Source organism: Daucus carota, chromosome 7 (genome assembly GCF_001625215.2).
Source record: "Daucus carota subsp. sativus chromosome 7, DH1 v3.0, whole genome shotgun sequence".
NCBI classification, from domain to species: domain Eukaryota; kingdom Viridiplantae; phylum Streptophyta; class Magnoliopsida; order Apiales; family Apiaceae; genus Daucus; species Daucus carota.
In genome coordinates, this window is record NC_030387.2 from 41,342,211 (window position 1) to 41,355,498 (window position 13,288).

A 13,288-nucleotide genomic window follows, 5' to 3' on the forward strand; every position below is an offset into this window, starting at 1 on the left:
ATTAAATGTGATCGTGCACTTAAACTTCAGACTACAAGCTGGAATGTTAAATAAAATTTATTTCTCCGTGTGCAACAAAAGATTTACAAGTCTAAGGAACCTACCATCATGATTCCAAAGGGCAAATTCTTGTAATGAAGTGTAGATGCAAAAAGAATGCTGCTGAACTCAATTCTATAATCCTGGAATTGAAGCTTTACACTCTACAAGGGGCAAAACTGAGTCATTACACTCGTATTCCCTTTATTCTAAAATTTCTAACCCATGTATTGTTATGGGAAGAAGTAAGGTACAGTGATCGGCCTGAAAAAAAGCTCCCCTTGTCTTGATAACAGGTATTGGAAGGTTAAAGAACAGGAGGAAAATATAGTAAAGAACTCAACTCCCTAAAGCAACATCGTCTCTGGATTCTCGATGTATCCTTTAAATGCCTTTAGCCATTCGGCACCGATAGCACCTGCAGATTACCAAACCAAAATTCATCTTCCAGTATTGTAGAGTAAAACCAATAAATATTTCTTCAGTGGGTCCTACAACATATGGCTCGCAATATAGTATGTCTCACCAATATGGATCAAGGGCTATAGTCCATCGAAAATAATAACTTGCTACAGGAGTGCTGAATAGACATATACAAACAGCAGCTAAAATTCATAATCTGAAATTCTAAAGAACCTACCATCAATAACACGATGATCACAGCTCAGAGTCACAGCCATGAAGGAAGCAAAAGCATATTGATCCGTACCAGCACCAGGTATGACCCTCTTTTCAGCTGCTTGACAATAAGTTTTAATAGTTATAGAAGTGAAATTATGTTTAAGCACTTAAAACACACTACACCAAACTCACCAGAACCAACAGCAAGGATTCCTGCTTGAGGAGGATTAATAATGGCACAGAATTGCTTGACACCAAATGGCCCCCCCAAGTTTGATACAGTAAATGTGCCTCCCTGCAAACAGTATTACATCAACTTCAACTTCAAGTACAAGCGTGTACCCATGAGTAACAAAATCTATACCAACCTCATAGTCTTCTGGTTTTAAGTTGTTCTCCTTGGCTTTCTGAGCCAAATGCTTTACTTCATCACCGATTTTGGACAAGCCTTTCTTGTCAGCATCCTGTAAAATCAATCCCATGGTTAAAGATTAAAATAATGACTCCAATACATGATGTTATTATCACACCAAGATATTATATGGTGGACAAAAATTGGAAAACCAGCTTACCCTAATGACGGGAACAAACAACCCATTATCTGTCTGTACAGCAACATTTATGTTCACATTGTGGTACCTGTACAGATGCAACAAAGAAGTACATCAGCCTACCATATCTCCACCAAAAATCTTTAGTATCAGTACTGCATGCTTACTGGCGAATATATTCATTGGTCCATGAACTGTTGCACTGAGGAACTTTTCGAAGTGCCAAAGCAGCAGCCTGCAATTAAGTCAAGTTATATTAAATGTTTTCACTGACTATTGATCTCATTTAAAATAGCCATAAGAACTGTTATCAACTCTTGTGGTATTGGATGATATGGTTAAGTAGTTCCACTTGTCTTACTGCTCAAGAGATGCAGGAAAAACTAAACAACTAACAAGACTGAAGCAGCTCAGCAACTACTATGTGGGTCTGTCCACTATAACTACAAGTGTTACTTCATTTCAAGAACAACATATAAACTAAGGCATTATGAAATTGTTATGTTTGCAGCCTTAAAAAGCTTGTGTAGGATAAAAAATAAATATATAATACCTTTATTACAAGATCATTAACAGATATTCTCTTCCCTCCTGAAGCTTCTTGTAGTGCATTGAGTTTTGCTCTTAAGCTGCAGAAATACCCATACTTTAGCGAAGAAAATGTACGTGCATTTTAGCTTTGTACACAAGGTCTGAACACTTACTCCATAAGTTTGTCAACACATGTGTCCACTGTCAAATAGTAATGTGGAATTGTCTGCTTTGAGAGCAATAAACGTGATGCAGTGACCTGTCAAGTGTTGAGCTGGTAAGTAAGCAAATGTAGAGTAGTGATGATGGATCAAGAAGATCAAGAAAAAGAAAATACTGGGTCTCCCCTCCTGCATTTGAAATATGATGTACCACAAAAGCCGGATTTATTACTTACTCGAGGACAGAGAAATCTAACTTACCTTTCTTATCTGAGAAAGAGGAATATCTGTATAATCCGTAGATGATACAGCTGGCTTCTCACTTTTAGATGCTTTAGGAGAAGCCTCCTTTCCACGAGAAGCTGCATCAAAGTAGTGGAATGTGTAAAAGGGTAAAGACAACTGTCTCCGGCAAAGGACAAGACCTTCAGTAGAATGAACTATAAAAAATAGATCGAGTCTCTTAAACTCTTAGACAGAGAATATTGATATATTACCCAAATAATCTTCGATATCAGCTTTTACAATGTTTCCATCAGGCCCTGTTCCTTTAATACTTGATAGAGAAACCTGATTCAAGGAAAAAATTCAGAGTTCTTAATATATGAAACACTGTAAGAAGACATATTAAACACTGAATGAAAGACATGCTAATCTCAATTCTATTAATCTCCCGTTACATTATTCTCTTCAGCCAACTTTTTAGCCAAAGGACTAGCGAATATTCGACTTCCAGTCTGTTTCTCTGCACTGGGCTTTGATGATTTTTGCTCGGGTGAACTCGTAGGTTTTTCAACTACATCTTCTTTCGGTGGAGTAGACACAGGAGTTTCCTTCGGGGAAGCTTCGGGTTCTGACATCGAAGGTTTGTAATCCTTAAATTTTGCAATGTCGCCCTCATCTTCAACAGTTATAGCGATGATCTGCAAAATAACATATCTTATGATTTATTAAGAAAACTGACCACAAAGGACAACATGCAACTAGTAGATGTCATTACTAATCAAACAGCAATCCAAGTACAAAAACATTAACACGTATACTGACACAGTAAATTCTACTTCTCTAGCATTCCTCTCAATCTAGATAGCAAAATTCAAGCAACGTGTGTTCATGTGCTTATAATATGCAAATCTAGATTCTAAAAAAATTAATAGACATCCTTTACAGACTACGATGGTAGACAGCATGAAGCTTGAAACCAGAATCAGGTTGAATAAGGGGATGTGGTGAATATATAGTAATATGAAGTCAGAAACTCAAACATTACAAGGCACATATATTATATATTTTTTAATATGATTAATTTAGATGCCACTAAGTTTTCCATTTTAAGTTTAACGACAATCTGGACCAACTATTCAATGTCATCCACTGCCACTCAAACAGTAAAAACTTATAGAACCTAAACATATTAATTATTAGGATAGGTTAGTATCACCTCAAGGTAATGGTAGGATGAATCTTTAGGACAAGGGAATTGAGCTAAGGGGTAACTAAGCAAACCAAGACAATTTAGCATGTTTAGCATATGTCAATTTGACAGATTTATGGCCATTGTAATAGTAGAGCTTAGGTCAAGTAAGAATTGGTTTGCAGTTGTCAGAGAAGAGGAGGCTGTACGAAAATAAAATGTTCCTTTGTGAGATAAGAACATGAAATATAGGAACACGAAACACTTAACAACAAACATAATTGACTCCTCCAACGTCACATTTACCTGATAAGTTTAAAACAGAATATTATCTCAAGCTACAATAATGAACATAAAATACATAGGTTGTTAGCTCTAACCTTAAACTTGATAATTACATGCAATCTTTATAACAAATAATAATGCCGCCAGCAATAGAAATTAGTTACAGTGCCAATGAAACTAATATATACCTCCCCAACTTTAATTTCCTTTGCCCCATCCCCATGTACTATCTTAGCCAAATATCCTTCCTCCATGCATTCCATCTCAACTGTTGCTTTGTCCTAGAAATTTAAAATTCCAAAAGGTGTACAAAATTATCTTAACTGCATGTAAAACTTTAAAAACATCTCAAACTTTTATAATCAAGACATTAGCACCAATGCACCATACCGTTTCAACTTCACAGAGAACCTCACCAGTAGAAACTTGATCACCCTCTTTCTTTAACCACCTTGCAATATTACCCTAAATATCAAGGAAAAACTATATATTTTAGAACAATCTAAGATTAAATATCTACCTCTAAGCTTCAAAAAGATACTTGCCTCTGTCATTGTAGGAGAAAGAGAAGGCATTCCTATCTCTTGGTGTGGAGGAAGGCCTGAAAGAAAACATGCTTATTCCCCACAAGTTCGAAGATGAAATACAGTACTAAAAAATGGGTGTTCAAAATTAACCAAGTAGAAAACATTTAGGCAAACCAGTAGTTACATTATTGCTTATTATGATGTAATAAGTCTCAGATAAGGCTGCAAAATGTACCCGCCATACTGGCCAGGAATGCTACTTTACCACCATATAATTAAGCGTTTTCCAAGATGGCAAGTCAACTAGTCTAAATGTGAAAGATCACTGGTCCAAGCCCATTTTAGGGGCACACATGCTAGGAATCTAATGAGATCAACTAACAAAATGATACCATGGGCATGATCCATACCTGAGCCAGTAGAGAAAGTTCTCCTATATTGTCCCAGTGAGCTGGAATTAGAAAGATAGAATTACAAACATGTGTAAAGAATCCCAAAAAAATAAAATTTGACATACAATTTACCTCGAGAAACCTCGGGAAAGCACTGAGCCAACTAGTAGACTTTGCAATTTCATATTGCTTGTTGTAGACTTTATCTGCTTACTTCCTACAGATGTTACCTACACAATTAACTCGCTCCGGTAAGTTTTAAAGAATTCATTTTCTACTAGATAGGTCTAATGGTAGACTCTTATACAACATTAACAATATAAAGCTTTATTTCATTTGAGAAAATGGCCTCATTACATATTAACTTCTTTCATTTTTTGAAGTATTATTTTTAGTATGAATAGTTAATCTGGTGACTGGTGAGCCACTTGAAGAAGCTTTGTTCATTTGCAAGTGACCTTGTCTAAGGATTTAATTATTAGGCAAACCTAACATCCTTCAAGAGATACTGTGAGTTATAGACATATTATCACACCATGCAGGATCAAACAACAAAAGAGAAAAGTGCAAAGCAAAATAGCTTGTCTAATCACCATTGACGGATTTATAGAACTGTGGTTGTAATTAAGGCAATTTGTAGTCGAAGTGTAGTTACTGCAAACTCCATCCATTTCTTGAGATGCATTACCAATTCGACGAAGCTTCACAATATCTGGAAGAAAAAAGGTACTTAATAAGAAAATTTAATTATAAGGAAAAACACCCAGCACCAGATCTCTACCCAACCACATAATTTATTATCACAAGAAGTATCAATCTGACTTACTAATGCCCAAATTTCAAGACAAATCCATGTGAAAAATGATATGGACCAGTGTATTTTGTATTAATTTCAAAAATAATTGAATAGACAAAAATATTTTCGAAGTACAAGCGCTAACAACAGGGTCTACATATATGAACACGGTTGGTGTATATAATAAACATCTAACGCACAACTGACGATTGGCTGAGAAGAAATTTTAACATATGATAATAATTTCACTTTGTAATTGTTGTTCTACGTTAAAAAATAAGATTGTCCTATGATGAAACTTATAGACAGGAGAAAAAGATAAAGGAGTCCAAAGAGAAATGAAAATATTACAATATTCTCATATCATTCAAATTAATCTAAATATGTACACACAAAAATAAGAATACATAATATTGGTTACCATCTCTGCCATTTGCGAAGGAAATTGCATCGCTGGAAAGCCATCGCACCAATAAGGCATGATCATGCCGTAGTAAACCAGGAGCACTTTTCAGCTGCCGAAATGATAAATAATTAATACCATTATTAGAAAAGTTGAAGCACCTAAAGACAAGGCACTATGCATAATCTTATTCTGAAACAACTCCAATCTCAATTCCATAAAAGTGTTGAGCTGAATGAGCAACTTAAACATGATTAGGCAATTAAAACATTTGCAGCTACCAAATAGTGTTGTAGTCATTTGTGAGTAGTGAATTATTAGTGATGATGCCAAAAATTAGTTGCCCACATATCGGAATTAATAACCTTAGGCGCTGCTCAATTCACATAGCAAAAGAGGGTCAACAGAAGATTTGACTTGATGAGACTGGAATACATGTGAGTTGGAAATGCATATTCTTCATAAAAACTTAACTAGAATTGAAATCGATGAATAGGAATACAAAAGCGGGAATGAATGAAAATGAAAAGTGAAATCAAATGAAATCGAGATGAAAAAGAAACATGTAAGATAGAAATCTGAATCGGAAGCACCTTTTTAGAGTGACGAAAGATGTGGGCGGCGTAAGACATGGAATAAGTGAGTCGAATCGTCGTCTTCTTCTTTTCCGGCGACTGTAAAAACCTCAACTCGCTTCAATTCAATTGACGTGTTGCTTTTTTTTATAAATAAAAGATATAAAAATGGGTTGGTTTAAGAAGAGAAATAGGGCTGGACACAAAAGCTGTTCAGTAGATCTCGCGCACACCTGTCCTTACCATTTACTTTTCTCATTTCTCTTTCTTCTTTTGACTTTTTTTTCCCCAGCTTACCCAACTTTATTACTTTTTTTAATTTAATTTAATAGAATCAAGGAATTATTAGGTATTACAGTATTGCACTGATATATACAGTGAATGAAATTCTTATTATTCCTTTAAATATATGAATACATGTGTGGATTAATCTTTTCTGTATAAGCAACAGATCCGAGTGCACCAAAAGTTTCAAACCTGTAGCATCTCATTTTTACTCGATAATATAGTTTTTGATTTAATATTCTCTTCTTCTTTTTTCTGTAAGAATCTCATATTCTCTCCTCTCTTTTTTTATATTGCATATGTTGAACCCTTTTGATCAACCCTAGGGTCATCTCATTCATTATTTTCTTTTTTATTCTCAGCGACCTGTATCATGTTATTAAAGGGCCATAATACTGCACTGCCCCCTGCAGGCACATAATTACTCTATAAATTTAATTAATATCGATTAATCTCAGCCTTTTTGTCTTAATCTAGCTTTTTAACAGTCAGACCAGCAAAGAGACACTGAATTAACCAATGATGGTTGACAAGAGATCCTGCTAGACTGCCTTGTTTTTCATGTAAATACAAAGGCTTTGGGGATCAAAGCATAACAGAGAAATTTTTTGGCTTAAGAGTCCAGGAAGCTATTGTCAACTATCACCTTAAAGAGTGGGTTAAGCAGCTAAATGTGATATCTTCTACTTTCTTCCCATGTAATATCTATATATCCACAAGATTACAAAGGAACAACATGTATCATAGTTCAAAAAAAAAAAAAAAAAAGAGGATTGATAACAATAGTCACGCCTCAACTGCCAAACTAACAGTCAATGTTAATCTCCGAAACTACTTAAACACGCCAATGATGGCGGTGCATTGATGAGAACAACAAATGATCATCTTTGTTCCCAAAGTAAATTTGGGTTTTCAAAGATTACATCGCTCCCAAATCCCCTTCGCTACCTCTAATATTAACCAGGATTCTTCAGTCAATTCTTTGATATCTTCTGACTCTTTCACTGCTTCAGCTGCCGCAAATGACTTGTTGTCTGCATCAGCAACCCTGTGGGAAGCAATGCTATTGGCTCCTTCCAATGTATTAGGGTCTAATAGACCAGGCTTTTTAGAAGTCCCTGCCTTTGCATCCCCCCTCTGTCTTGGTGTAGGTATTCTTGAACCTGTATTTTTTATCTTGAAACGGTGCTCAACCTGCAGCCAAACAAATACAAGCTGGACAATTAAAAAACAGGCTTTAGGCAGATGAAGATACAAACAATGTGAGACCACCATTGCAGGTGAATGGGTGCATACAAGTTTATAAACAAAACCCTAGAAGATTTCGAGAAGGAACAGGGCTATTGTGTAAACATTGTGGAACAAGCCGGAATTCATAAATAAAAAAATTAACGAGGGGTGTGTGAGAATTATTCATAAATAGGTATCTGACTTAAAAAGAGCCAAGCAACAACTATTGTAATACTTTGACTAAAAAGTCAAGAATCCAAAACTCCTTTACCTTCTCAAGCTTCTTCTGCGCAGTGAGTCTTCTGACATTTGAACTTAACGCTCTTCTGAAGTTTTGGGGCACCTCATGCTTTTGCTGCAGTTCACATGTAATAGCGAGAAATATGTGAATAAACAGAAAGAGACAATAGAAGCCTACAGCTTTCCCAACCCTTATTTTATATCTAAAACTTAAAGTAGCTTGCATTAATACCAGCACAATTATAAAAATCAGAACTCACTGTAAAAATATATAGAGACATAAATCCTAGTCAAGGACCCTGCTGTCAAGTTTTTCAACTAACAGAATATATAGATAACTTGTAAGCTTATAAATCCTAAATAGCACTTGAGTTTAATAGCAACTGACTTACATACAAACTTGTGATAATTTTCCCTATAACAATTAAGTGCACTGATAATTTATAAATCATGAGCTCAACTGCTCAAGTGAGCTTGCTATTTCACGTGCATTACTAGCACATCAGCACTACCTTATGGTCTCCATCTCTACACCTACAACTAAAGTACATATAAAGTTCATGTCACATATATTATATGTTTTTGTATCGAACCTCGATAAATCTGGCAATGGTATTAAAATCAGCCCCCCTCAGATCTTTGGTCGAAGATATTGCTTCAAAAATCAAATTGGAGTACCTGAGACAGGGCATCAACACCAGATCTGTGAAATCTGATAATCATAAAAAAAAATAAAAACTGCGACGAACACATTAACAAGGTTCAACTATGATTGCTTTATAAAACTAATGTCTTTCCAGTTTCAATATGTCCCCATTACTTCAAATTGACCAATCAAACTATCAAAAGTTCTGCAATTTGACTAGCGACTCCCTTTCATAATTCCAAAAATAGCATAAACTAAAAATGCTATGGCCAGTTAAAAAAAAAGGCCAAAAGTGAAGCAGTAAGACCATAAACGAAGAAACTTGGAAGACACACACCTTTTAGTTGGTATCATAACAGCATTTGCTGGAGTTTTCGCATCATCAGGGACACCATTGGCATTGGCATCCACAAGAACAAGGGCAGTACTGGCAGTTTGAGTAGCAGCATTGGTGTTTTGAGCAGCAGGAAGTGCGGCACTGCCATTTGTAATGGCTAAAACAGGAGATTTCTCCTTCGAGGCTTGCCCAGCCGCAGTGCCACTAATACCCAAGTTCCGCCACTTATCCTGGTCATTGTAACAAAATTCACCACACCATTAATAAAATTAAAAAAAAAACAAGAAAAACAAATGTAGCACTGTACACAAACCCTAATTCACAATCACACATAGAATTAAAATTTATTCTGATATTCACGGGTAAAGAACCACTCGAATCAAAACACAAAAACCACACAATTATCAACACCCCGCAAACAATCATATCCAAATAATTCATAGTCCATACAAAACGAAACAAACACATAACCCTTAATCGAAACAATCAATCACAACAAAATTCACAATACAAAGAGTACCGGAAAAATGTGAACAAGGGCAATTACAAAAACTAAAAAAGATTGAACCTTGACACCAATGTATCAAAAACAGTGAATCACAAAAAATTATTAAAAAAAAAACAGAGAGAAGCTGGGCAATCAAGAAAAGTGAAAAAGATTGAACCTTTAAATCAATGTTGGAGCGGTGAGTGAGAGAGGGGGCAAAATCAGGATCTACAAGAATGGTCTTCCACTTGCCCATGCCATGTTTTTTGACACCTGCTTTCAGGGCTTCTTCTTCATCTGCTGTCCACTTCTGTTTGTGATTCCCCATCCACGGATTAATTATAACCTTTTACAATTCGAGATTATAATTAATATTTATACAGGGACAGATTTTTACTCCCTCATATTAATTATCCTAACTCTTTTTTTCTCTGTGTATAGAGCAGCTGGGGCTGTGTGTACACACACTCGGACTTGGCACCGCTCGGACTTGGCAGTTTCGTATGATGTATTGTGATATGGACTATTGAACCTCAACCTCCCATTTACTATTTTTTTTTTTTTATCGTTTTTCCATTTTTTATGTATTCTAATTCTAATTTTTCTTTTTTTTGACAGAATATTCTACTTCTATTTCTAATACTAATTTATACGATTCTTCTGCGTTATTAAATCTAATGACTTTTGTGTATCTAAAATAAAAATTGGACATCTACAAAAGATCCTATAATTTTGAGAATTAAAGTAGAACGCATATGATATCAAATCTAAAGATTTTTATGTATGAAAAAAAGTCATATGATTACGACAATTAAAGATGACGATATTTTTAAATTATAATTTTAATATGCAGCACAAATTTTAAATTTGCATTCTCGATCATTCTGTCTTTGAGATATATTTTATTTATTTGTTTATTTTCATAACTAAACTTTTGTAACCAGTTTCATTTTTGTAAGTATATTTTATAATTATTTTCATTTATTTTCTTCTTAAAATTATATTTATTTTATATAACTCTTTTTTTCTTCTTGAGATTATATTTATTTATGTAATTTTAGTAATATCTAATCAAATGTAAGGTGATCCGGACATACTCTTTAATAATGAGAACTCGAAAGACTTCAAATTGATATTTTTTAAAGATGTGTTATCTCCAAGTTCATCCAATTCAAAACTCAACTTTTTTATTAATATTTTAAGGTGACAATCATTTCATACAAATAACATTAAGATGTTCGATTTTTATAAGTTCTACAATATATTCCCTCCATCCCAAATTAAATGAGCTCGTTGACTTCGGGTACGCACTTTAAAATCCATTGACCGCATAGCTATATTACTTATTTTTAAAATTTTATTTTTTCAAATAAAAATTTAAATATGAAATTTTTATTTATAAAAGAAAAATTAAAAAAATAAATTTCGGATCTGTACGGTCAATGCACCTCAAGTTACATGCCCAAAGTGGGACGGTGGGAGTATTTATTAAGGAATTCTCATCAAATGTTATTGAACTCCTCGGATGAAAGAGTCTAGTAATTAATTCACAATGCATGAAATGCACTAAATTTGACAAGTTCTTGTGTACTGCACCAGAAGATAGGATCAAATAAGCTGAAGGTATAAGCAACCAGAAGAATTTTATAGGGAGGTGCACGGTCTCCCTTTTTATTCATCATAATAGTAATATGGGTTTAAGTGGACGATCATGAATATTCATGATGATGGTGGGATATTATACTAGTTAGTTTTTAAGATTACTCAAGATGCATGAAAGATGATCTTTGTAACATCCCACCGATTAGTCAGAGAGTATTTGGGCCTTTATAAGCACAAGCAAGTATACCAATTTGCTAGCATTTTTGATGTGTTGTTGGATCCGATATGCATCTAGTTGTGAGTTTGGATATTATAAAAAGTTTAATAACGAGAACCCGAAAGACCCTAAATTGATATTTCATGTAAGTTTTATAGATGTGTTGTCTTCGAGTTTATTCAATTCAAAACTCAATTTTTTTTTATCTGATGGAAAATTCTTGCGCTCTCATCACCTAACCTTCTGATGGCTCACACATTTAATTGTTTGCCAATAAACTTGATTTTACAAGAGTGTAGTTTCCAAAAAAATTTAGTATAAAAAGCTTTCAGCTTTACAATTTCTAATGTCATACTCCCTCTGTCCCTCTCATTTCTTTACGGTTACTATTTTAGGATGTCCCTCTCATTTCTTTACATTACTATAAATAGTAAGTTTTTCTCATCATTACACCCACTATCTTCCCCCACTATCTCATATTTAACAATAAAAACTACTATTACACCCACTACTATCCTCCACTATCTCATATCTATTATTAAATATTGGTAGGTCCCACAACTTTACCCACTTTTCATCTAACTTTACTTATTTTTCATACATTGTATTGGTCTCCGTGTCCCCCTCCAACGTAAACAACCGAGGGGGACGGAGGGAGTATGTTTTAAAATTGAATTGCTAACTAGCTAGTCGATCATCTCTCCCTGTGCTGGACTCGACTAGTGTCCGCTTAGCGATCTGCTTGATTGATGAAAAATTCAGAGACGAGAAATCGAATTTCCATGCCTCGATCATTCACGATCTCGCATATCCAGTCTCTTGACTGCATCATCAAAAGCTCCTCAAAATAGACAGAGCATTCAAGATAAACAATATCCAACCATACGAATTCATAACAAAAGTAGCCATTTTTAGATTCTCATGTCCAATTTGTCAACCAACGAAGTCGTCACAAAAAGAAACTTTTGAACAGAAGCAGCCACGTGTGCGTGAAGATGAAGATGAAATATGCTGAAAGAGGCAAAAAACTAAACAACTCAACCTTCCACGTGGCCGTACAACAGCAAGTGGTGATCTGACTCAGCAGCTCCAGGCACTAAATAGCACTAGAAAAACAGGGGTAAATATCTCCAACAATCAACCACAAATTCCCCACAGCCCCACATTTAATTTTCACCCAGCTCATCCTTTAAAAAGTTAAACAACCACAACTAGAAGAAGCATTTTTAATCTGAATGGATAGCTACAGATCCAAGTCCTGTAGAGATGGGAGAGAGATGCAGGTGGAGAGAGATGGGCAGGTGGAGAGAGATTCGGCTGTGGTGCCATATGGGATGAACCACGATATGCCCAGGAGTTACAGTACAAGTCATGCGACAGGAGGGTATAACTATAACAGTAATAATCTGATGATGGGAAAAGACTTACAGATGAAGAAAATGAAGAGCAGCCAGGGGTTAGGGAAGAGCTGGAGTCTGAATGATCCAGAGCTGAAGAGGAAGAAGAGGGTGGCGGGGTATAAGGTTTATGCGGTGGAAGGCAAAGTGAAAGGGTCGGTGAGAAAGGGTTTCCGGTGGATTAAGGACATTGTTTATGGGTGGAGGTGAAAAGGTCTGCTCGGGGGAGGTGGCTTTTCAATAATAATACACCAAATTATTTTCATTTTAAACTCTCTTTTCTTTAATTTTAAATTTTTAGTTTCTTCGAGATGTTTCTTGTTGTGTAACGGGATATGTATCGTAACTATGTGCACTACATCAACTATGTCCTGGAGTATCAAATCTTTGTTTGTTGTTCTGGATTAAACCAAAGTCTCGTTATTTCTGTTCATGTTGAAATTATTATTAGTATTTTAATAATAATAATTAAACACACATACGAACTTGTCATCGACGTCGGATGAGGGAGAAAGTAATGAGTAATGACTAACTGATGAGAAGAGTTGTGAG

The 13,288-nt window shown here is 35.1% G+C and overlaps 3 protein-coding genes across 3 annotated transcripts; 1 reads left to right on the forward strand and 2 right to left on the reverse strand.

Annotated features, from left to right (window-relative positions):
- Positions 1-44: 44 nt before the first annotated feature.
- LOC108196787 (dihydrolipoyllysine-residue acetyltransferase component 2 of pyruvate dehydrogenase complex, mitochondrial-like) lies at positions 45-6,570 on the reverse strand. The gene is made up of 19 exons (XM_017364223.2): positions 6,314-6,570; positions 5,739-5,832; positions 5,115-5,233; positions 4,654-4,751; positions 4,540-4,580; positions 4,148-4,203; positions 3,993-4,067; positions 3,791-3,883; positions 2,584-2,826; positions 2,401-2,473; positions 2,165-2,265; positions 1,916-2,001; positions 1,765-1,840; positions 1,379-1,446; positions 1,233-1,299; positions 1,029-1,124; positions 853-955; positions 680-775; positions 45-457 (listed from the first exon to the last, which is right to left on the reverse strand). The coding sequence occupies exons 1-19, from the start codon at positions 6,350-6,352 to the stop codon at positions 387-389; spliced, it is 1,695 nt and encodes a 564-aa protein (XP_017219712.1). The 5' UTR covers positions 6,353-6,570; the 3' UTR covers positions 45-386.
- A 669-nt stretch (positions 6,571-7,239) lies between these two features.
- LOC108194046 (telomere repeat-binding factor 5-like) lies at positions 7,240-10,035 on the reverse strand. Its single transcript, XM_017360936.2, has 5 exons — positions 9,699-10,035; positions 9,034-9,263; positions 8,644-8,728; positions 8,082-8,165; positions 7,240-7,774 (listed from the first exon to the last, which is right to left on the reverse strand). The coding sequence occupies exons 1-5, from the start codon at positions 9,846-9,848 to the stop codon at positions 7,493-7,495; spliced, it is 831 nt and encodes a 276-aa protein (XP_017216425.1). The 5' UTR covers positions 9,849-10,035; the 3' UTR covers positions 7,240-7,492.
- Positions 10,036-12,574: 2,539 nt separating this feature from the next.
- LOC108195095 (uncharacterized) lies at positions 12,575-12,946 on the forward strand. Its single transcript, XM_017362028.1, has one exon. The coding sequence runs from the start codon at positions 12,575-12,577 to the stop codon at positions 12,944-12,946; it is 372 nt and encodes a 123-aa protein (XP_017217517.1).
- Positions 12,947-13,288: the final 342 nt, after the last annotated feature.